Source organism: Aulonocara stuartgranti, assembly GCF_965226115.1.
Source record: "Aulonocara stuartgranti genome assembly, chromosome: 16".
Classification (NCBI taxonomy): domain Eukaryota; kingdom Metazoa; phylum Chordata; class Actinopteri; order Cichliformes; family Cichlidae; genus Aulonocara; species Aulonocara stuartgranti.
Window position 1 is genome coordinate 29,477,453 of NC_138952.1, and position 25,031 is coordinate 29,502,483.

Consider the following 25,031-nt stretch of genomic DNA (forward strand, 5'->3'; position numbering starts at 1 on the left):
TGTGTGTGAATGGGTGGATGACTGGATATGTAAAGCGCTTTGGGGTCCTTAGGGACTAGTAAAGCGCTATATAAATACAGGCCATTTACCATTTTTACCATATCAATAAAAGCTGAGCAGGAGCTAAGAGCATGAACTATGAGAGGCTGAAAACAGAGCAGGAACTATGAACTAGGGGATTCAGAGCTAAGAGGGAAGTGGCAAATAACATGAACTGTGAGGGGACACTACACAGCAAATCCAGCATGTCCAAATTAACACTGTCGGATTTGATTTCAACACTATTAAAGTGTCTATATGGGTCCACACCAGAGAGTGTTAATTTAACTCTTTTTGGAGAGTTGGTACGTTAACTCTGATTTAGTGTTAAACACCAAATCTGTCTGGAGTTGATCATTTAACACTTGGTGTTAAGAGTTTATATATTAACCCTCAAAGAGTATTTTAGTTTAACTACGTGAGTTATCTTCTAATTCATTCTAAAAAGCGGGAATTTTACTGTTCTGAACTTCTAGAAATTTCTTTTGGAAATAAACATTTACTAAAAAGATGCAATGGTTTTTGAAAAACATTTATTCTGAACTGTGCACCACAATTTCAAAACATTTTCTGAAAGATGTAACAGTATACATGTTCTCACTTTCATTAGAATTTTGTTTATCAAAAGGTCTGACATGGTAAATGCAAATAACAGCGTTCTCATCACTTATTTCTTCAATACAATATGCATGTCCTTCATTCATCCCTTTGTGGAACTTCAACGCACTTCTGCTCTCCCCCATATTCCATCTTCACAAGCATATCCTGTGCGGAGTTCGAATAAAAATTAGTTGACACTAATTAATGGCACAAATAATCCAGTAAACAATTGCAGCACAGTAAAAAAAAAAAGGAATCCTCTTTGAGCCATTACTTGTGTAAAGTATTTTCCCAAAAGACAAAGACACAGGCAACAGGTAATACTGAACTAAATGTAAAACCTCAACCTTTTTAATTTTTACCTAAACCGTGTGCACAAAACTCTGGAGGGATCTATGCTAACGTAGAACCCAGTCAGGACGTCAGCTACTGCTGTTTGCTCGTTTTTTTTTTTATGGGCGATCGTTTTCAGGCTTCAAGTAGCACCATTATACCAACATTTCACATTCTAGACATTGTTTTAGGTGTATTTGACCAAACGTTTGATTGAAAATTCACATGCAAGCTTTTTTTCAAGGCTGTGCTATTTGCCCGCAAACAATACCTTTCAGCTAGCTAAAACAGAATATTATGCTATCACCGAGCAACATAGCTAATGCCTTTCACACAGCTTTGTCTCAACTCCAAAGAGCCACAGAAGTAAAAGCTCATAATAATAATTGAAACAATCTTTGAAAAAATGACTTACCAAGCATGGCAAACAACTCAAATATGTAGAGCAAAATGTTCTGAAACGGCTTCACTTCAGCTTCGATTGGAGCCGTGCTGGGGGCGGAGTCTGTGAATTCACTCTATTGGTGTCATAGCCCCTCTAGGAGTTCAGAGTTAAGAGGTCAAGAGTTAATGTTTCCATTGTAACACCTCCAGATTTGACAGAGAAACACTCATTTTTAACACTCGATTTTAACTACTATCATTTTACACCTCAGAGTTACATTAAAAGAATGTGACTCTGCTTAGAGTAAAATTAACTCTACTTTTGCAAGAAGACTATTAACACCAAAACATTTAACACTTTTGAATTTGCTGTGTATGAAGGCAGAGTGCGGGAACTTGATGGGGGAAACTGTGGCAGGTCATGGGCACTGTAACAAAAGGAGAGGAGAGTCAGGGGATTCAGAAGCACAGAGAATCGTTTGTCCAATTAATTAGCCATGATGCCTTACTTAGTTGCAGGTGGAGAGAAGTTGGAATTTTGGACTCCCCCAGACCTCTGTCTCACACCTTACCCTTCAAGCAGTAGTACAGGGAGGCAGACAGATCAACTTTTACTGATATTTTTTTTAAACAAAGACAGCTATACACAGTGTCACTGACCTGTGAGTGCAGCTCTTCAGTCTCCTTTGTTATTTGATCCCGTTTCCAGACTAGACCATCAACTTGCATGATTATTTTGCACATTTTTGTCAGCACTCGGATTGGCCTTGGTATCAGAGGCTGCTATTAAATTCTCTTTGTCCTCGCATTCCGAGGACACTTGGTGCATTCCGGAACTTTGGCGCATTCCGGAATTCCAAACATTCCGGAACTTTGGCGCATTCCGGAATTCCGAACATTCCGGAACTTTGGCGCATTCCGGAATTCCGAACATTCCGGAATTCCGAACATTCCGGAACTTTGGCGCATTCCGGAATTCCAAACATTCAGGAACTTTGGCGCATTCCGGAATGCTGAACATTCCGGAATTCCGAACATTCCGGAACTTTGGTGCATTCCGGAATTCCAAACATTCCGGAACTTTGACGCATTCCGGAACTTTGGTGCATTCCGGAATTCCGAACATTCCGGAATTCCGAACATTCCGGAACTTTGGCGCATTCCGGAATTCCAAACATTCAGGAACTTTGGCGCATTCCGGAATGCTGAACATTCCGGAATTCCGAACATTCCGGAACTTTGGTGCATTCCGGAATTCCAAACATTCCGGAACTTTGACGCATTCCGGAACTTTGGTGCATTCCGGAATTCCGAACATTCCGGAATTCCGAACATTCCGGAACTTTGGCGCATTCCGGAATTCCGAACATTCCGGAACTTTTGCGCATTCCGGAATTCCGAACATTCCGGAACTTTGGCGCATTCCGGAATTCCGAACATTCCGGAATTCCGAACATTCCAGAACTTTGGTGCATTCCGGAATTCCAAACATTCCGGAACTTTGGCGCATTCCGGAATTCCGAACATTCCGGAACTTTGGCGCATTCCGGAATTCCGAACATTCCGGAACTTTGGCGCATTCCGGAATTCCGAACATTCCGGAACTTTGGCGCATTCCGGAATTCCGAACATTCCGGAATTCCGAACATTCCGGAATTCCGAACATTCCGGAACTTTGGCGCATTCCGGAATTCCGAACATTCCGGAACTTTGGCGCATTCCGGAATTCCGAACATTCCGGAATTCCGAACATTCCGGAACTTTGGCGCATTCCGGAATTCCGAACATTCCGGAACTTTGGCGCATTCCGGAATTCCGAACATTCCGGAACTTTGGCGCATTCCGGAATTCCGAACATTCCGGAATTCCGAACATTCCGGAACTTTGGTGCATTCCGGAATTCCAAACATTCCGGAACTTTGGCGCATTCCGGAATTCCGAACATTCCGGAATTCCGAACATTCCGGAACTTTGGCGCATTCCGGAATTCCGAACATTCCGGAACTTTGGCGCATTCCGGAATTCCGAACATTCCGGAACTTTGGCGCATTCCGGAATTCCGAACATTCCGGAATTCCAAACATTCCGGAACTTTGGCGCATTCCGGAACTCCGAACATTCCGGAACCATGGCGCATTCCGGAATTCCCAACATTCCAAAACTATGGCGCATTCCGGGAATTAATTTTTTCGTATCGAAGCTGGACAGTCGTATTCCAATTGACTCCAGGAAGTCAGTAATGTGTTGCCGGCAGGCAATGTTGTGCCGGGGGAGTCTGGGCGGGCGACTCCGGAACTTTGGTGCATTCCGGAATTCCAAACATTCTGGAACTTTGGCGCATTCCGGAATTCCGAACATTCCGGAATTCCGAACATTCCGGAACTTTGGCGCATTCCGGAATTCCGAACATTCCGGAACTTTGGCGCATTCCGGAATTCCGAACATTCCGGAATTCCGAACATTCCGGAACTTTGGTGCATTCCGGAATTCCAAACATTCCGGAACTTTGGCGCATTCCGGAATTCCGAACATTCCGGAACTTTGGCGCATTCCGGAATTCCGAACATTCCGGAACTTTGGCGCATTCCGGAATTCCGAACATTCCGGAACTTTGGCGCATTCCGGAATTCCGAACATTCCGGAACTTTGGCGCATTCCGGAATTCCGAACATTCCGGAACTTTGGCGCATTCGGGAATTCCGAACATTCCGGAACTATGGCGCATTCCGGAATTCCGAACATTCCGGAACCATGGCGCATTCCGGAATTCCCAACATTCCAAAACTATGGCGCATTCCGGGAATTAATTTTCTCGTATCGAAGCTGGACAGTCGTATTCCAATTGACTCCAGGAAGTCAGTAATGTGTTGCCGGCAGGCAATGTTGTGCCGGGGGAGTCTGCCGGGCGACTCCTTTTTGATAACGGGGTCTCATTTTTTGCCGGGGAAGATGCGCTCTTGACCTTCTTCATAACTACACCCACGCTCGGAGCACTGGTCGATGTAATCTTGGAGAGCGTTTAAACTCTCCCCACTCTTCTTTGGCTCTCGGAGGAGGTGGGTGCATGTCTTCCCTGCTGCTGCTTCTATGTCTGTGTCTAGTCTCCTCTAACTCTAACCCTCAAAGAGTCTCAGTCTTGTTCTGTAAAACCGGAAAAAGTTGTGGATTTGATCAACTGGCCCCGTAACAAAATTGAAACCCTCCTGGGCCTGGGAGAGTCAGATTGTCCTGCTGAGACGTTTACTGTCCAATACTCGATGGTTGGTTGCGTCCTGTGTCTGGCGACACTCTCAAGTGAGGACATTGAATGACATCTACCAATTCAGAAACATGATAACAGAGTTCTGGATGATTGGAGCTGGCTTGGACCTGGCTTATCGAAGAACAAGAACCGGCTACAGCTGTTCAAATTTCCACAAGGATGGTCGACATGATAGACCAAGGGTGTTGTACTCCAGGCCTTGAGGGCCGGTGTCCTGCAGGTTTTAGATGTGTCCTTATTGGGTGTTTTATTGTGTTATGGTGTGATGATATCTGTGCATTCCTGGATTATCCCTTTGTGTTACACATTTCACTGTTTTTTCCTTTGCTACCTAACCTGGCCTGTCTCCCCAATGTGATGTTTGTGTATTTTATGTATGGTCAGCAAGGTCTGTCGTCTCAGTTGTGGGCAATTCATCTCATCTCATCTCATCTCATCTCATCTCATCATTATCTGTCCTCCAGGGAGTTAATTATGGTTAATTAGGTTAATTATGATAAGATATGGTTAATTATATGACAGTTGATTGGTACATTTGGAACAATGGGACCTTGAAAAAAAACCTTTTGTTAAATTCTAAGCTACCATTTGCTCTTCTTTCTGCCTCATCTCCTGCGTCTGATGTCACCTGCAGCATGAGTCACTTACCTTTCCCGTCACCAGTGAAGCTAGTTTTTTTTACTTTTGTATTGGCAGCATTCTGGCTCTGTTTTACTCTTCTGTACCACCTTTAGGAGTCAGTCCAGCAACAGGTAAACACGAGCAAGACCAGGTACTTTTCTTTCAAAAAATATGTTTAATGAAAATTTTAATTACGGCAAGACTGTCAAAAAACTGTCTTATCCTGGCTTATCTGACTCCCCCATTACATAAGAACATAATTACAGTGCGCCAGAAGCACAAAATACCAAAAAGTGCACTCTTATCCTCAAGAGCCTGAGTCTGCGCCTGAATCCGTTCTGTTTGACATGGAAAGAGTGGAAAACACACACAATCACACACACACAAGACAACACAGGCTGGCAGTGGGTCAGAACGACTTCTGCGTGCAGCAGAGAAACGCTAAGACCATGGAAGGGTTCATATGTTCTATTTGAAATCATCAACGATGAGTATGGGCAAAACAAAAACAATCTTTATAAATGTCTTGCTTTTCTTTTAGCTTGTTCTCGAGGTGTTGTTTTTCTTTGATACGATGCTGAAAATGCTCTTGTGAGAATTTTAAATGTTAATTGCTTATATTTAATTATTTTTAACAGTTCTAAATTCAACCAAGTATAAAGTCCCTGCTCTTTATTAATATAAATCATGCAAGCTATGCACCAGCCACGCCCAAGTCATACAAACTTCATATTTGAAAAACAGCTCTACAAAGTCAAATAGCTTAAATTCATCATTCATTCCTCAACATTTTCTTCCATATGAGATAGTTCAACTTATGAATTTCTTATTTCTTGTTTTAACTTGATTTGAGTCATAGGGGCTATAACCTTATTGAAGTCTCCAATAAACCGTCTATAAAAAATTGGCCAATCTTAGGAACCGTTGCAGCTCCTTCTGAGTCTGGGGCTTGGGCCATTCCACCACAGCCTTTTTCTGGGCCAGAGTTGCCCCTGCTCCACTATGATTCCAAGAAATGACACTTGTATGTGAAACTCGCATTTCTCACCTTTGACGAAGAAATGGTTGTCCAGGAGATTTTGCAGGATGAGACCTAGTGATGGGATTTCCGGCTCGTTTTAGAGAACCGGCTCTTTCGGCTCCCAACCGGCTCTTCAGGTTGTTTTGTTGCTTTAATTAATTTATTATTAACAACAATATAAAATTATGCACAAAAGGAATTACTAATGTAAAAAAAACTCATGGTTTTATTTATATATGTTTATATATAAATATATATGGGGGCCCCTAGAGACAAAGCACGTACAAACTCCAAAACAAATTTCTAGCGTTAACTGAACTTCCAAAACAGCTACCTAGATCACTTAAATTACAAAATTGAAAGCATATGTGTATTGTTTGTGTATTTATACACAAGCACTCATATATATTCAGATAATTAAAAAAAATGTTCATTTACCTGTTACTACCACACACCAAATCCGGTCGTTAGTACTTCCTGGCTTGTGTAGCCACAAGATAACAAAGGCTCAACACTGCGCCCAGCATCCTGGAGCACTTCTGTTGTGTTTTGTAGGTGTTTTGGAGTTTGTACATGTTTTGTCTCTAGGGGCCACCGTAAATATACTTCACTCGACATAAAATGTAATAAATAAATCATATAATAGAAAAACAACTATTTACATTTCAACTTTTAACTATTTAAATTTTCAGCTTTTTCCTTTTAAACAAATTTAAAGTGAAACAACACAAAACACTGCAAACCACAACACAATTAAATATAAATGAAAATATGAAAACAAAAAGAAGATGCATATTCTCTGTCATATGGGCCTTTATCATCTGCAACTGAAAACAGTTGTGGATGATTACTATACCTTTCTAATGTGACGTTGTTGTCCCTCGATCTCTTTCTCTCTCTCTCCCTCCCGCTCTGTTCCTGTGCTACTGCAAGTGTAACTACCGCCCCTCCCCTCTTTTCCAGGCGCAAAGCACAAGGCTCGCATGCGGAGTGAAGCGGGAAAAAAAAGTGCAAGAGAGAGGGTGAGAGAAAGAAGGAAAAAACCACGGCTCCCAATAAGGAGCCGGCTCGCGTCGTTCACGTCAAAGATCCGGCTCTAAGAGCCGTTTCGTTCGTGACCAACACATCACTAATGAGACCGACATGCTTCATGTGGTCAGAGAGATTCTTAGGAAAATTAAGAATATCATCCAGAGAGAGGAAGACAAAGTGGATAATGAAATCTCTCAGAATTTCATTTTCCAGTCCTTGGAATACGGCAGGAGCATTGGTGAATCAGTGAATTTGTGAACGACAAGGCGAGATACTCGTCTGATACCTCAGATACACAAAGTGGTCTCCTTTGCATATCCTGACTAGGTGGTGGTTACACAGGTCCAGGTTAGGGAAAACAGTGCCCCCCTGCAATAACTCAAAAGCGGAGGACAACAGCGTGGTACTTGTTCTTCACCCTTCACACGAGTGAATGTGGATGGCTGAATGATCTCTGCAGCTAGTGAGTCAGTGATGTAGCACTCCTTTGCCTTCCTATCAGGTTTTAAAAGACTATATAGCCAACTGGTGGGCAATGGAGTGCCAGGGAAGAAATCTATAGGCACAGGTATCTTCAGGCAAAACATAAAGGTCAGGCTTATCTGTAAACTCCGAAGGCTCAATAGCAAAAACACTTTACAATAAAGAAGTCAGGTCTTATAGAGTTATTGCCCAGGTGCATTTGATACACACTGGCATATGAGAGGTCATTGTATGTATACTTTTCAGCAAAAGGGTTTTTGATACAATACTGCTGGCACAGTGATCTGGGTTTCCCCCCCCCTCCACATACATTTTACCAAGACCGTTGAATAGAACTTCCTTCATATAGAAAAAAGATTCTATATGATCATAAGAAATGCCGCATTTCTGCTGTAGTCAATCTCAAAATCTTCTGGATTGTGCAAAAATCCTGATCCACCCCTGAAAGTAAAATACAGCAAAAAATAAGAAAAATCTAAGATTCAGTGGCACTAAGTCCTGTCATTCTTAAAACTATTTTCACCTGTTTAGCAGGATGGATGTTTGCCCAGTGCTGCAGCAGTCATGTCAATGGGGGATCCGGTGGTTTCTCTGTGAATTTCACATTCCCGTGACGCAAATGTATTTGTCACTTTTTAGGGAATCATACTCAAAGTAATGTCAGTAATTCCAAGTTTTAAACACTGCATGGTCATACTCTCTCCCCCACTCCATATTATCCATTGTTGATCTACACATGTCTGTTGCTGCCACAGACATCGCAGGCTCATACGTTATTGTCATGAGACACTTTCACAAACAAAATCCCTGTTTAGTAACGCAGTAACGCAAGTAACAGTAATCTAATTCCTTTTATTGCAAAAGTAATCCCTTACTTAACTTGTTACTTGAAAAAATTTATCAGATCACAGTAATGCGTTACCTTTAACATGTTACTGCCAATCTCTAGTTATCACTATATTCACGTCTTTTTTCAGTTTTCATTTTTAGGTTTAAGTTTTTGTTGTGTGCATGTATCCAAGCGTATGCAACATTGGTATCACACATGAGGCTGGGGGCCCAGAATCGGTCTGGCAAAGACGCCATTCCGGCCTACTGGATGATTTTAGAAAATGTGAAAGGGGGCAAGGCATTCATATTACCCCAAAGTATTGAAGTAATAAATAAAAGATTTTTCAATTTTTGGCATTTTACTGGCTTAATTAGTGCAGTGAAGAGAGACAGGAAAGCAGGGGAAGAGAGTTGCCTGTTCATCCCAGTGATCCATAAATAAACAATTTAATGAGGAAAAAAACTTCATGTTCTTTCACCTACTATTTAATCTACTCTAAAAAAATGCCATTCCTTTTTGTTTCAGTTTTGTTTTGTTTTGTTGTTGGTTTTTGGAAGTAGCCTGGATAGAAACAGTAACTTCCACATCTACAGCCAGTTTAAGATTTTAAGCAAAATCTGGGACTCTCCACTGAACTGAAGAAGTAAAATGTCTTCAAGGAACTTAAAGAAGTCCAGTTTTCCAAGCTCCTTAGATTGGTTTTGCAGATGATCACAAAATAGCATTTTACAGTCAGGAAATCCCCCAAATCTTAATCCAGTTGAGACAGTCAATCCTAATAATGCAAGTGAACAAACAAAGAGCCACAAACTGTGATCACCTTGGAGCTCTGATAAGGCAGGAATAGATGGCCATCAATCATCATTTGGCCACAGAGAATTTCAGAAGTTATGAAGAAGAATCATCACTGTACACACTGCATAAATTTGATTTCTTTCCCAATTAAACTCTTTAATCTCATGAAATGCTTGTGATTGTTCTTCATTATACTGAAGCAGAAATCAAGTGAACATCATGCTGTATAAGAAAAATTCAAAAGGAACAAGTTAAATAAGTCAATCATAAGACATCACCAGAATAACAGCAGCAGAAACTTATTTTAATAGTTTTGCTGCCCGCTAGAGGTAAAGTAGGAACCAATTTTCTTTTGTGCACTGTCCACTTTCTGCTGTGACATAACAAATTTCCCACGTGTGGGACTAATAAAGGTTATCTTAGGTTTGGAGGTCTGGAGTGATTGACCCAAAATTGGTGCAAATTTCACTAGTCTGTATAGGTGCTTGATGTTAGGCACCTGTGGCCATGTAAATGAATGGAACACCTGTAGTCAATGATTTTTATGGGTTAATATGTTAAAAGTATTCACTTAATGTGTGACTGAGGATGGACCTTACCGAGACAATTTCAAGAAATAAATGACAAACCTTTGTTAAGGTGCAGCAAATGGCAGCACAAACATGAGCACAAAGAAAAGTACTGGAAACACACAGGGAAGATAAGACTGTTTCAGTGAAGGCAAGAAGGCAAGCGCTATTATAATTTGCTGCATATGGAGTGGATGTTAGCGAGGAGGATAGTAGGAAGAGGGAGCCAATGCTGGCCCAGTCTTTTCAGGCTGTGATGAATACTGCCATGACTGCCCTATTTCCATGGCTTGGAATCCTGATTTAGGTGTGATATATGAAAGCACATGACATACCAGAGGATATATGGAATGTTAATTTCACTGGTGATATTTCTCTGGTTACCTATCAATGATAAATCATGCATTTAAACAAGGCAAAGTTTTACTAATATTACATGAGTTGTAACAAGTTGTAACACCTGTAAACTGTAACTTTATGGCAGTCCAAAATACCACTAAGTTGGACACCAAATCTACTCATAGCAATATTTAAAAATGAAGGCTACAAAGACAGTTCTCTGTCTCATACACACAGTTTTGCGCACAAATGACACGTAACTCTATAAAGTAATGTTATATATATTTGATTTCTGACTGAATAAAATATGTCTTGTAATAATATCAGTCTTGATACATTAGTTTTTTTTGACAGCGCAGAACAACCTTTTGAGGTGTTTAGAAATCTCCTTCATTTTTAGTCCATATATAATTGGATTGAAAAGGGGAGGATACATTACAATTTGCAAAGTCAATATGGAGTGTACAATTGTTGACTTTAGGAGGACACGAGGCGACCACTCACCGCTGAGCATCAACGGCTCCTCTGTGGAGATCGTTGACAGCACCAAATTCCTGGGCGTACACCTGGAGAAGGACCTCGGCTGGTCCCTCAACACCAGCTCCCTGCACAAGAAAGCCCAACAGCGTCTCTTCTTTCTGAGAAGACTGAGAAAGGCCCGGCTTCCACCACCGATCCTGACCACCTTCTATAGAGGAACTATTGAGAGCATCCTGAGCGGCTGCATCACTGTCTGGTTTGGGAGCTGTGCCATATCAGACCGCAAGACCCTACAGCGGATAGTGGGAACAGCAGAGAAGATCATCGGGGTCTCTCTACCCTCTATTGAGGACATCTACACCACACGCTGCATTCGCAAAGCCACCAGCATTGTGGCTGATCGGACACACCCCTCTCACACACTCTTTACACTCCTGCCATCTGGAAAAAGGTACCGAAGCATTCGGGCACGCACATCCAGACTGTGCAACAGCTTTTTTCCACAAGCCATCCGTCTCCTCAGCAAAAAGGGACTGACTGATAAACACGCACACACACACACACACACACACACACATACACTAACATTATCACTCAGCTTAACTCAAATACCTCAAAACATTGAGACTGGACTGACTAACCAACACAAGCGCAAACACACTGACCTACACCACCAAACCATCGCACACACCAACCTGTAAATGCTCTTTTGCACAATATTATTACTAGATATATTATATATTATTATTATTTTTTGCACTAACTTGTCTTGTAGCACCTTGGTTCCTGGAGGAACGTTGTTTCGCCTCACTGTGTATTTTTAAACTGTATATGGTTGAAGTGACAATAAAGTTGAACTTGAACTTGAACTTGAACTTGAACAATCTTTGGAAAATTAGACTCCAGACCAGAAACAATGACATCAAATGCACACAAACACAAATAGCTGATCAAAACTATCAAGTGGGGCAAACAGGTCTGTGCAGCTTTTCTCCTGACTTCTTTACAGCTTTGATAGGATATCACAAGGATCCTGGTGTAAGTGAAGAATATGAAAACCGCAGGGAGAATTGCAACATTAGATAGTACAACCATATCATATACAGTTTGTGCTTTTGAATACACACATAGAAGCTTGTAAATTGTATTGTTGCAAAAAATTCCAGTGAAAGTAAAGTTACAGATCTTTTTATTGGCCATTAATACAGCTACCACTGCAACCTGAGAAGAGGGCACAATCCAAGCTAAGGTTAAAAAAATGCTGATAGTATTTTTTGTCATGATCATTGGATATTGCAGAGGTTTGCATATAGACACATATCTGTCATAGGCCATGGCAAACAAGAGTAAAAATTCTGAACCACCCAAAGAGTAAAACATAAAAAACTGAAAGAGACAGATAGAATAAGATATGATCTGTCTTTTAGATAAAAAGTCAGTCAAAAGCTTTGGATAAATAACAGTGCTTAACATAACAGAGTTCAATAGCAAAGCTGCAATAAAAATGTACATCGGCTCATGGAGACTTTTCTCAACCACAATGAGGAATACAATGGCGAAATTACAGCAGAATATCAGAATGTATAAAGTAAACATGATCATAAAATAAAGATATCTGTATTTGTTCACTTGGAAAAACCCATCAAGAGTTATGTATGACACATTTAATGCCAGCTCCATTAAAATGATGAACCAAAATTTTAATAAATAAAAAGAGATATGACAACAAGTGAGAGAAAACAGAAAGTGAACACCTACCTTATCCTGATCGGCATATGAGTGGACTTAAGAAAGTGAATGTTTTGACTTCTACTTGGACTGTGTTCATAAACCTGCTTCACCCTCTATGGACTTCATCCCTAACTCTCCAGTACAGTCCTGTGTTGAACTGTTTTCTCAGTACTACCCCCACTGTTTTTGGACTATTAAAACATTTAAGGAATTTCTTGTTTCCTGATTACAAACAGTTTATTGTGACTATTTGTAAAATTGTATTTATTTTGTAAGAATTTTTCGATTCATCTAAAAAAATACTTTTTGTCCTTTGTAGTATTATAGTAAAAATGCATACATGTCCTCACTGTAAAAAAAATCTTATCACAAGACTGCAAGTAGTGTGAAAAACTAAGTACACACTGGTTGCTTCTATAGTAATTAAGTAACAAGGTGCTAATATTTAAATGCACCTCATTAATTGATCATGAACAAGTATGAACATATAGGTTCTATGTAAAAAATTATTATATATATGAAAAAGGTTATTAGAAAAAAAATACCTAAGCAAATATAAGCAAAAACCTGCTGAATGTAATGACAGTACAATTACAAAAAGACTGAGGTATGGCTTATTTAGAAAGCCATTTAGAAAGGTTTGTGAGGTTACATCTAAACAAACCACAAGAATTCTGAAACAATGTCCTTTGTAGAGATGAGACCAAAGGGGGGATGCATACCCAAAATATCTATCCATCCATTTTCTTCCACTTATCTGGGGTGGCGACTCCATCCCTTCTCAGCTGTGGACAATGGGCTTAAACTTGGAGGTGCTGATTCCCTTTCCTGACGCTTCACACTTGGCTGCTAAGTACTCCAGTGTGAGCTGGAGGCCACCACCTGATGAAGCCAACAGAACCTCATCATCTGCAAAGTGCAGAGACAAGTTTCTGAGACCACCCAAGTGGAAGCCTTCCGCCGCTTGGTTAGAAATTCTGTCCATAAAATTTATGAACAGAATTGTGACAAAAAACAACCCCGGTGGAGTCTAACATCCACCAGCGACAACTTCGACTTGCAATGGCTGTATAAAGACCGAATGGCTCTTAGCAACGGGCCAAACAGCCCATACTCCTGAAGTTCCTCCCACAAAATACTCTGAAGAACATGGCCGAATGCCTCATTCAAGTCCAGAAAACTCATGTAGACTGGTTGGGCAAACTTCCACACATCCTCAAATATCCTCAAGAGGATAAAGGGCTGGTCCAGTGTTCCACAACCATGATGAAAACAGCATTGTTCCTCGTGTATCCGAGGTTCAACTAACACACTCTCCTGTGCAGCACCCTGGCATAGACATTTCAGAGAGGCTGAGAAGTGTGATCCCCCTGTAGTTTGAGTACACCCTCTGGTCCCCCTTCTTAAAGATCCACTATCCCAGCCTGCCATTCCAGACGTACCACCCCAGATCTCCATGCAGCACTTTAGAAGAGTACCAACCAGGACAGTCCTCCAACATCCAGAGCCTTCAGGAACTCAGGGTGAACCTCATTCACCCCAAGGGCTCTGCTACTAAGGAGTGGTTTTACTTCCTCAGTGACCTCACCTCCAGTGATGGATGAGTCGTCAACTTTGACAAAGTCAAACCCTTCTCCAGTAAACTGGTTCTGAATCCCAAGCAGTACTTTGAGGTGAGGCTGACTATAACTAGATGTTACTTATCAACCTTATACACCAGCTCAGGGTCCTTCCCCACCAGCAAGGTGACATTTCATGTCCCAGTCTTCAGCCTTGGTAGCTGGGTATCAGTCTGCCAGGGTCTCCACCCTTGGTTGCTGCCCAGCAGACATTACACTGGACCCCTTCCTGTGGGTGTAGGACCTACAGAAGGGTGGGCCCATGCCCCTTCTTTGGGCACCCTCCCTCCCCAGGACTGGCTCCTGGACGAGGCAAACAAATGCCTGCAAACTTCAATGAACTGAAGCAACACTGTTAAGAACAGTGAGCCAAAATTCCTCCACAATGATGTGAAAGATTTAAAGAATGACGATAGTCATACAGAAACTGATTAATCCCTATCCTCTCTGTTCAATTAATTAATAGCATTGTGTTAGGCATACAAAATCTGCAGTATCATTCATTTTATTAAATATTCAGTTAGAGCTGACATGTTTCTTTACACTGCCACTGACATCCTTCTTGGTTAAGTCTGTTTTTTGAAGTATGTGACAGTTATCTCAAAAAGTTGACTCTGTTCATCTGGACAGAATGTCTCAGTGGGAGCAACATTTTGTCACTCATCCAAGTGACTTCGTGGATGAAATGTTTGTCCCACTGAAAACGTTACGTCCAGATGAACAGAATCAACTTTTTGGGATTTCCTTACCTGGATGATTGAGCATGCATCAATATATGTAACAGTTTGTGTTGTGTTTTTTTTGTATTGTTTGAGCCAGTGTGCCAATTGAAGGACCCTTTGGTTTCATATGTCCCAAAATGATGATTGATTGATTTATTTGTTTTATTGTTTCATGATCTAAAACACCATTACTGTGAAAACCATTTTTTATTTTTTAGAAATATATAACATTTAGACCAACAATATATGTGAAACAGTACTCTGTGAATTTAAACATTGACATTTTAAAAATGTTCATTATCTACAATCTTTTTCTCCATAGATATTAGTTACTTACATCAGGAACACTGAGCACAAAAAAACAAGGGAATAAACACCAGACAAGACAAACCCTGGGAGAGGAAATTAACATTTGTTATTGTATTGTTTCCCTAAAGAGTTGTCTTATGGTTCTTGAGAGTTGCCTGATGTGCATGTGTGAGTGAGGGGTGGAGAAAACATTATAAGAGAAACATTAATATGAAATTACTATTAAATTTAGACTTATTTTTGTACAGTGTTATTAAAATATCCCCCTTTCATACATTTTTAATCACAGTGAAAGGAGAAAGCCATCAATATTTGTTACCAGATTGCATGAGTTAAACAAAACCTCCGGGATAAACAGGTCTATACAGCTTTAAAAAAAATCTCTAAAATTTCAATATCAGAATAAAACAACATAAAAATCATACATAAAGAGTAGTATTCCACCAGTGACTGATGACTAATAATGGTGTCAGGAATGTCACACTCAGAAATGCAAGTTTGTAAACTGTTGACCGTCCGAATGGGGTCTGGAATGTGGGGCCTCCCTGCTGCTGCGGAGTTGGGGCGGTCTGCTTCTCCCCACCGCAGGGAAAAGGCAGCTGCCCCTCTGTTGGTCTTCCTTGGTCTCTTGTGTTCTGGGGGCCTCTGAATGTCTGGAGTTTTGATCTCCTCCATACCTGCTTCATGCCCTGGAGGACGAAGCTGTGGCTCCCCACACCTTCTAGCAGATCATTACATGAAGGAACCTTTTAAAAACAAGCGCGCTCATGCTCACAGGTGTACACACGGGTGCTCACACACACAAACTACACCCTTTTTGGCTCCTACCTCAAAGCACACTGTGGGCTGTCGATCTTACGTGCTGCACAATAATGTTTAATATTTAGTATTTACTGTTATATTCCCATAGATCATCGTGATGTTGTTTATTATGTTACTCTCGTTTTCTTCTGCTTGTTTTCTTTTTTCTTTCTCAACAGTTGATCCAGGTGATTGATATATGTATTTTTTTGTCTGCTTATTTAGTTGGTTTTTGTTTTTTTGCCCATTATCCCCGTCCCTCTTCTCCGTTGTTTTTTCCCACTCTTCCTTTCTCCCTTTTCTTTTCCTCATTCAAGTCTGTCCCGTATCTAGCAAGTGAAATAAAAAATAAATAAAATAAACAATAAAAGGCGAATCAAATAGACCATTTCGGCAAGGCTGGGATGGTCAATTTGGTAAAGTAAATCCGTTGGGCATCTTTCTTCGCCTTTAGACAATAATTCTGATGGCAAAAGAACCAAACGGGACAGGAAAAAAAAAAGAAAAAAGGAAAGAAGCAAAGCTAAACCAAGGGAATTGTGGAGGACTATAAATATCTTGGAGTATACACAGACAAACTGGATGGGTTAAAAACACCACTCCACTTTAAAGGAACCCATATGGAAAAGAAATAGTAAAAACTTATATGATTTACTCATGAAAGTGGCCACTTTCTCATTACTTTCACATATAGTTTTAGTAAGTATCCAAAACATACACATTTCATTATATAATTTTTCAAGGGATCTTATATCTGTTTTCACTCTTGTATGCTTTTCATACAAGTTTCACACAAGACAGATACAAACTTTATAAGATTTATATCTTTTCCATATGGGAAAGGTCAGTATCATCTCTATTTTCTGAGGAGGCTGAGGTCCTTCAACATTAGTGATGTGTCGAACGAAACGGCTCTTAGAGCCGGATCTTTGAAGTGAACGACGCGAGCCGTGAGTTTTTTTTTCTTTCTCTCGCCCTCTCTCTCGCCCTTTTTTAAAATATATGTTGATATAGATATATATATATATATATATATATATATATATATATATATATATATATATATATATATATATATATATATATATATATCAACATATATAAATAAAACCACATTGTTTTTACATTAGTAATTCCTTTTGTGCATAATTCCATATTGTTGTTAATAATAAATTAATTAAAGCAACAAAACAACCTGAAGAGCCTGTTGGGAGCCGAAAGAGCCGACTCCTTTTAGTGAGCTGAGCCGAAAGAGCCGGTTCTCTAAAAAGAGTCGGAAATCCCATCACTATTTAAAATCTGTCGGACAATGCTCAGAATTTTTTACGAGTTGGTTGTGACCAGTGCTATCCTCTATGCTGTTGTATGCTGGGGCAGCAGGTTGCCAACAGATTAAATAAACTGATCCGCAAGGCCAGTAATGTTGTGGGGATGGAACTGGACTCCCTTAGGGTGGTGTCTGAAAGGTGGATGTTGTCCAAGATAAAGACAATGCTGGATAATATCTCCCACCCACTCCAGGACGTGCTAGCTACTCACAGGAGCACGTTCAGTGAGAGACTGAGATTACCAAAAAGCACCACTGAACGACACAGGAAATCATTCCCGCTTGTGGCCATCTCCCTGTACAACTCCTCCATCTAATACACTGTAAACACTTTATATTTATTGTTAATTTTTGATATTTATAATTGAATGATTTGTATATCCACTTTTCTTGTTTTTTACTTATTTTTTGCTCTGGTTTACATCCCGAAATCCTCTAGTCTTATAGTTTACGACAGCGGATCACTTGTAAACATCGGTGCCAAGGTTGCACATCTAATCTTGGACACTTTTAAACCCGACCCTTCCTGGCCACCAGAGATTCTACGCGGTGCGGAGAACAACAAAAGACGGGCCGCTCATCCGCGCGGACAGAACGGCAGAGTCGAACAAAACCAAAGGTGGAGGAGTGTGTTTCATGGTAAACAGAAAGTGGTGTGATGCCAGGAGCATTTCTACTCTTTCCAGCGGCTGCTCGCCACATCTGGAGTTCCTGAGCATTAAGTGCCACCCTTTCTATCTGCCCCGTGAGTTCACTTCGGTCATCGCCACGGTGGTCTACATCCCACCCCAAGGGGACACAGGTATGGCTTTGTCCGAATTACATGATGTGCTGAGCTCGCTTCAAAACAAGGACCCGGGCGCAGCCCTCATTGTAGCAGGAGACTTTAATAAAGCGAACCTCAGACAAGTCATGCCAAACTTTTACCAGCATGTCTCGTGTACAAACGAGAGGGGATCGAATTTTGGATCACTGCTACACGCCATACAAGCAGGGCTACAAAGCTGTCTCACACCCGGCTTTTGGGAAGTCTGACCACAACGCCATCTTTCTCATCCCCCAGTATAAACAAAGCATACGGAGGGAGGACGTGACCACGAGGGAGGTAAAACGGTGGACTGCCCAATCAGAAGCTAAGCTACAGGACGCACTCAACGACGTCGACCGGGACATGTTCAGAGCATGCGCAGTCGACATCAACGAGTTTACGGAAGTAGCAGTATGCCTCGTCAATATGCTAGTGGAGGAGATTATCCCCACTGCGAGAGTCACCACATTCCCAAACCAGAAACTGTGGATGGACAGATCGATCCGCACTGCAGTAAACGCCAGGACCGCCTCCTACAACGCGGGTCTTGCCACTGGCGATATAAGCGCCTACAAAGCGGTCTTATACGGCGTGTGGTGCGCGGTGAGAGATGCCAAACGCCGGTACCGGGAACGTGTGGAGTCCCGCTTCCACCAGGGCAACACACGAAGTATGTGGCACGGACTACGCACCATTACGGACTACAAAGTCAGGGACACTGCGTCGATCAACGCCGACTCTGCATTCACCAATGAGCTGAATCAGTTCTACGCCCGTTTCGAGGTTAGCCAGGCGGCTAATGCTATCTACCGCCTGACTACCGAGGACAGTGACGTCATCAGCGAGAGACCGGTGACCAGCATCGCGGAGCATGACGTCCGAGCGGCACTGAGGAGAGTGAACACAAGGAAAGCGGCGGGGCCAGAAGGCATCACCGGCCGTCTGCTGTGCTGACCAGCTAGCAGGTGTGTTCACTTACATCTTCAACAAGTCCCTGGCGAAGTCTGTGATCCCCACATGCTTCAAAAGATCCACCATCATCCCTGTGCCCAAGAACAGCAAACCCTCATCCCTGAACGATTACCGGCCAGTTGCACTGACCTCGGTAGTAATGAAGGTGTTTGAGAGGCTGCTGAAGAACATCATCTCCTCCTCCATCCCAGACACCACAGATCCGCTGCAGTTCGCCTACAGATCCAACAGATCCACAGAGGATGCCATCGCCCACGTCCTACACACCACTCTCAGCCACGTGGACAAGAAACAGGGTAACTATGTGCGAATGCTGTTTGTTGATTACAGTTCAGCGCTTAACACAATAGTGCCCTGCAGACTGTTCACAAAGCTGAGGGATCTGGGACTTAACAGCCGTCTGTGTGCATGGGTGTTGGACTTCCTCACTGGCAGAACTCAGGTGGTGAGGGTGGGTAGATGCGTCTCTAACAGCATCACCATCAACACAGGAGCACCTCAGGGATGTGTCCTCTCGCCACTGCTCTACTCCCTCTACACTTCAGACTGTGTGGCCACCCATGGCTCCAACACCATTGTGAAGTTTGCTGACGACACAGTGGTGTTGGGTGCCATCTCCAACAACAATGAGGCGGCCTGCATGGATGAAGTGAAGAATCTGGCATCATGGTGCCAGGACAACCACCTCCAGCTGAACGTCGGCAAGACCAAGGAGCTGGTGGTGGACTTCAGAAGGGGTCAGCACAGAGACTACAAGCCCATTATCATCAATGGAGCTCCAGTGGAGAGGGTGCAGTCCCTCAAGTATCTTGGTGTCCACATCTCCTCAGACCTGACATGGACTGCCCACATTCAGGTCCAGACCAAAAAGGCTAGGCAGCACCTGTATCACCTACGACAACTGAGGAGGTTCCGGGTCTCTCCAAAGATGCTCAGGATTTTCTATACATCCTCACACAGAACATGACATCGTGGTTTGGGAATAGCTGTGTGAAGGACCAAAAAGCTCTCCAGAGAGTGATCTGCAGGATTGCTCTCCCCCCGCTTCAGGACACCTACACCAGGAGATGCCGAACTAGAGCAGCGCAGATACTGAAGGACTCATCCCATCCTGGCTACAAACTGTTCCAACTTCTGCAATCTGGTAGAAGGTTCCGCATCATCCGGGCAAGGACAGAGAGACTCAAGAGGAGCTTCTATCCCCAAGCCATCCAGGCCCTAAACACACACACCCGCCCTCTCACATCATCTATAATTGACTGAGACAGGACTCTCTTCCAGACACTCTAAACCAAGGCACAATGTACATTCCAAATTCCTTTATTTTTAAATATGTTTATATTGTCTATCCTGTAAAATAGTCAGATGTCTATTCATATTAATGTACAGAATTCACCTGCTTGCTGCTACTACTGCACATTCACCCAATGTATATAATATATATATATATATATATATATATATATATATATATATATATATATATATGTTCTTCCTCTATCCCCCCCCCATTTTTGCACATGTCGAGGAGCGTGTCAGGCTACATTTCACTGTGTGTTATACTTGTATAACTATGCATGTGACAAATAAAGAACCTTGAACCTTGATATATTAGTGCTATTTCTTAAATTTGTATAATCTGTAACTTATTGTATTGTTTAAAGAGTTTGGTCTGTTATTGTTACTGTAACCCACATAATTTCCTTAGGGATTAATAAAGTATTTCAGATTCTGATTCTGAAACCACAACATGTTGTGGATATAATGTACAGGTAAACAGAACCTTTTTAACATTATTATATCCCCAGAAAATAGTCTGCTGTGTTTTGACGATTGTTTTTTTTCTACTTCCTCATTTTATTCAACTTCAGTTGTGTGCTTTTTGTAGCATTTTTTTTTCTATTTGCAGGTGTTTTCTTAAGTTGTATTCCATTTGACCTCTCTGGGCCACCATACATAAAGTGTTGTGACAAAGAGTATGGGCTGTGATGGACAGCTTTGTTATGCTTAAGTTCAATCGTGAAATTCCATCACAACGAAATATTTTACTGTCAACTGTTAGTGGTATTACAACAAGTGATAGGCCACGTAAAATCACAGAGTGGGGTCAACGGATGCTGATGTGCATAGTGTGCAGAGGTTGCCAACTTTCTGCAGAGTTAATGGCTAAAGATCTCCAAACTTCTGGTCGTCAGATTAGCTCAGGAATATATTCCATTAAACCTCATTCACGATTTATGATCACTGTTACTATTAAGAATTTATTTTTCTTTTCATTGTTATTTCAATTTCTGATTAATCAATTAGTTATGTCCTCCAATGATGCACCAAGCATCTCTTCTCCACTTCTTTCATACCCAGTGTTTTCATATACCACTACTGCATCCCATTAACATTTGTCTTTGTGCGTTTTTTTTATATCTTTCTATGCTCTCGTATTTTTTATTTTCTCTTTCTCCTCACCCTCAACCAGCTGTAGCAGATGGCCGCCCCTCCCTGAGTGTTGGGCAGGGAGGTGATTTATTTTTGAGCTTCTAACAAAGCTCATGCTATCTTATGTCCTTGAGACCTCCCCTCATCTCCAGAACCAAAAACTTTGCTTGGTTCTTTACCATCTGCAAGTTTCCAAGTATAGTCCTAAATGTTCCAGGCATAACTTGTCCTATATCTAGACTACTTGCTTGGCATGTACTGTTTGAAAGTATATGGTATGGTCTTCTCTTGTACAGAGAAGGTTGTGTGCATGTATGTGGATACGTGCATGCATGCTTACCTGTGTGTGTGTGTGTCCATCTGACAAAAGGGCATGTACCTGAACTCAGTTATTTATACTAACTCGTCTATTCCACATACATTTCTAATGACAGATCATTTCTGGCCAGGAAAACCAAGAGTGTGCAAATGTTGAATAAACCACAGAAAATTGTATGCAGATTAAGAGAGTTTATTTTGTGTGTTGAAATGCTCTTTGTGGAATCATAGGTCAGTCTGATCACTAACGTTTTCAGGGAGAAAACTTTTAAATCAGTCAAATTTGACTGGAACACAACATTGTCAGGGTTCCTGGGTCGGTGACCCAGTGTTTTCAGTTTTGTCACGTTTAGGTTATGTTGCCACATCAATGTTCTCACTTCCTGCTTTTCCTGTGTCAGCTCGTCTCTTGTGTTATTAGCCAGATAATGTTCAGCTGTGTACTCACCGGTCTCTCATTATCATCCTCATCAGTCTGTGTATTTAAGTCCTCTGTTTCCACTCGTTCACTGTCGTGTCATTGATGTTATGTTGTCGTTCCCGTTAGTGCTCAGTTATTCAGCCAGCCACTCAGTCTTTCTGTCAGCTAGTCAGTTCTGCCGTTCCTGCTTTGTTCATTCACCCGCTCCAATAAATCCTCATCATTTCTGCACCGTGAGTCCTGCGTTTGGGTCATCTCTTCCACGCCTCCACACACAACCCCTGACAAACATGAGGCATAATCATTCTCATTATATTTCCACACTGTAACCACAACAATTCATGTCCATGAAAAATAAAAACATTATGTCACAAACTGCACTGAAACTGCCAAATGCTGCCAAACCTATCATCTTTATTCAAAATTACTGGATTATTTTTTTACTATGATGGTTCCTTTTACAGGATGTTCCGGTTGCCTTTTTTACTCTCTTGATCAATGACTGCAGAAAACATTATGCCTTATAATCAGTGTTGGGTAAGTTACTTTAAAATAGTAACTCAGTTACATTACTAGTTACTTCTCTCAAAAGTAACTCAGTTACTTCAAGTTACTCGTTACTTTCGAAGTAACTAGTTACTAGGGAAAGTAACTTTGGTTTTACCCAGAATTCTCTTATTAATGTGTTGCTTCCCTAACTGGATACCCAGCAAGGATGCCAGTCTTCTAGCTTGCTTACATGTTAGCACTATCCAGCCACAAGTACACTGTGCCACCTAATGGCCTGAACCTAAAATAGTTAAAATGGCAGTGTAGTAGTGTGAGTGCAAGTCAATGATGAAATGAATGAAACTAAATTAGAAATTAACAAAGTTTGTTTTATGTGTCACTTTTTTTATCTGTGTGTTTTAATCTATTTCTAATGTTTCAACCCTCTACAAATGCAAACTCATCATTCTCGGGTTGTTACAGCAGTGTCTAATCATTGTACGTAGTATCACTAGGAAGAAGCAGTGGATCACAAAACACAACATACAGTGTGTTGAAACTTTTGAAAGATATTTATTTTTGCCATTTAAATGGACAGAAAGTATGCTTTTAGCAGTGCCAACATTAAACTGTACCTCAGACAATTTAGGACCTGTAGGTATCAAAGTAGGTATCAAAGTGCAAAAACATGTAGTGCAAAAAATGATTTAACATAAACACGGTGAGGTTTGTCCATTCTTTGTAAAGTTAACTGAACTTAACTTTGTAAACTTAACTGCTGAATTCCACCAACTGGAGACCTCATGTTCAGTAATAAAAGTATTTTCAGAGAAAGAGAAGAGAAATAAAATTAATTACAAGTATGTTCAGCCCCACAAACAGAAATAAAATAAATAATAACTATTTTCAGCTTCATAAACAGTCAAACCAAAATAATATTGCCTCCATACAGGCCATGTAGATAAATAAAATATAATGGTATTTTAAGTGCTTCAGAAGCCCAAGTTTCACTTGGAAATAACCATACTTTACCTTGTAGATCACCACTGAAGGCAACACATCATCATCATATGAGCACTACTCAACTTTGGTTTCCATCAAACCAACGATTGTACCTCAAGAGGAGAAGCTTCTCAAACAGACAACTTGTTCCTCTTTGGAGTGAGAATCAGGTTTCCCAGGCTGAAAAGCCTTTCAACTGGGGCACTTGAAGGAGTAGCTGCATTAAGTTTAAGAGAGAGTTTCTTTATCATTGGGAAATGATTCAGAGAGTCTAACCCTGTTGCTCCTGATTTGAGGTACTCGGCTACCTCACCTTCAGCAGTGGCATATATGTCCTCATTCTCTTCAAAGGAGAAGAACTCATCCTCTTTGCTAGAACCCGCGTGCTGTGTTGTGTTGGTGGCGCTGGTACCTGGTTGTAGCTGATCTTGCTCAGGGAGAAGTTTTCGACACTCTACCAGCAGACGTGCCTTTGCGAGGTCCTTCCGCGCCTGGTCATGTAGCCAACGAAGCTTAAATTTTGGTAGTGTCACAGCAGCCAGCAAAGCATCTTCACTTCCAAGGACATGTGCAAACCTTGTTTTGACTGCCTGTAATAACGACACAGTAAAAGTGCAAAAAACATTTTTGCATGAGAAAGTATGCATTGTTTCAACATTAAATTAATTAAATATTAACAGCATGCTGTAGTTTTATATAGAATGTATTTTAATTTGTAAATAGTGTGTATTTTACTACGTTGTATTTATTTTATTTATTTATTGGGGTTAAGTATCTGTAACTGTAACAGCATTCACTTGCATGTGAACAGCACAGCACAATATAAAAAGCAATTGAGTAAAACATTTCATTAAAGATAAACACAAATGAAAATATCATCTCTTACCTGGACAACTGTATCTGGTAGCCCAACAAGAATTTGCAGACCATTTTTTATAGCCAGAGTCTTGGTCATTAGCGATTCCAGTGTGGGTAGGAGTGTGCCATAAAAACAATGGTCTTCTCCTTGAAGAATGTCCAGTGCCACAGTAAGTGGTTTCATGACTGCACAGTACTCTCTGATACACTGATGCTCCCTCTCATTGAAACATTTCAACTGTAATGTGGATGAGATTGTGTTCAGCTCCACCACAGGTATCTTTGAAATTCTCTCCAGAGCATAATAGAACGAGTTCCACCTTGTTGTGCAAGGTACTAGTAGCTTCTTTGCAATAATGTCGTCCACAATCTCAGCAGCCACTGTGGAACGACTGGCCTTGTTCCACAGCCCTGCACATTTTGTGGTGGCA

General features: G+C 41.2%; 2 protein-coding genes across 2 annotated transcripts in view; both read right to left on the bottom strand.

The window, feature by feature from the left end:
* Positions 1 to 25,031, bottom strand: part of enox1 (ecto-NOX disulfide-thiol exchanger 1) — a 304,893-nt gene that overhangs the window by 270,215 nt on the left and 9,647 nt on the right. The gene's annotated exons all lie outside the window — the stretch shown is intronic.
* LOC309690205 (olfactory receptor 11A1-like) lies at positions 10,648 to 12,470 on the bottom strand (the record flags this gene model as incomplete). Its single annotated transcript, XM_082507128.1, has 2 exons — positions 10,648 to 10,776; positions 11,673 to 12,470. 2 exons carry the CDS (start codon positions 12,468 to 12,470, stop codon positions 10,648 to 10,650), a joined length of 927 nt encoding a protein of 308 aa, XP_082363254.1.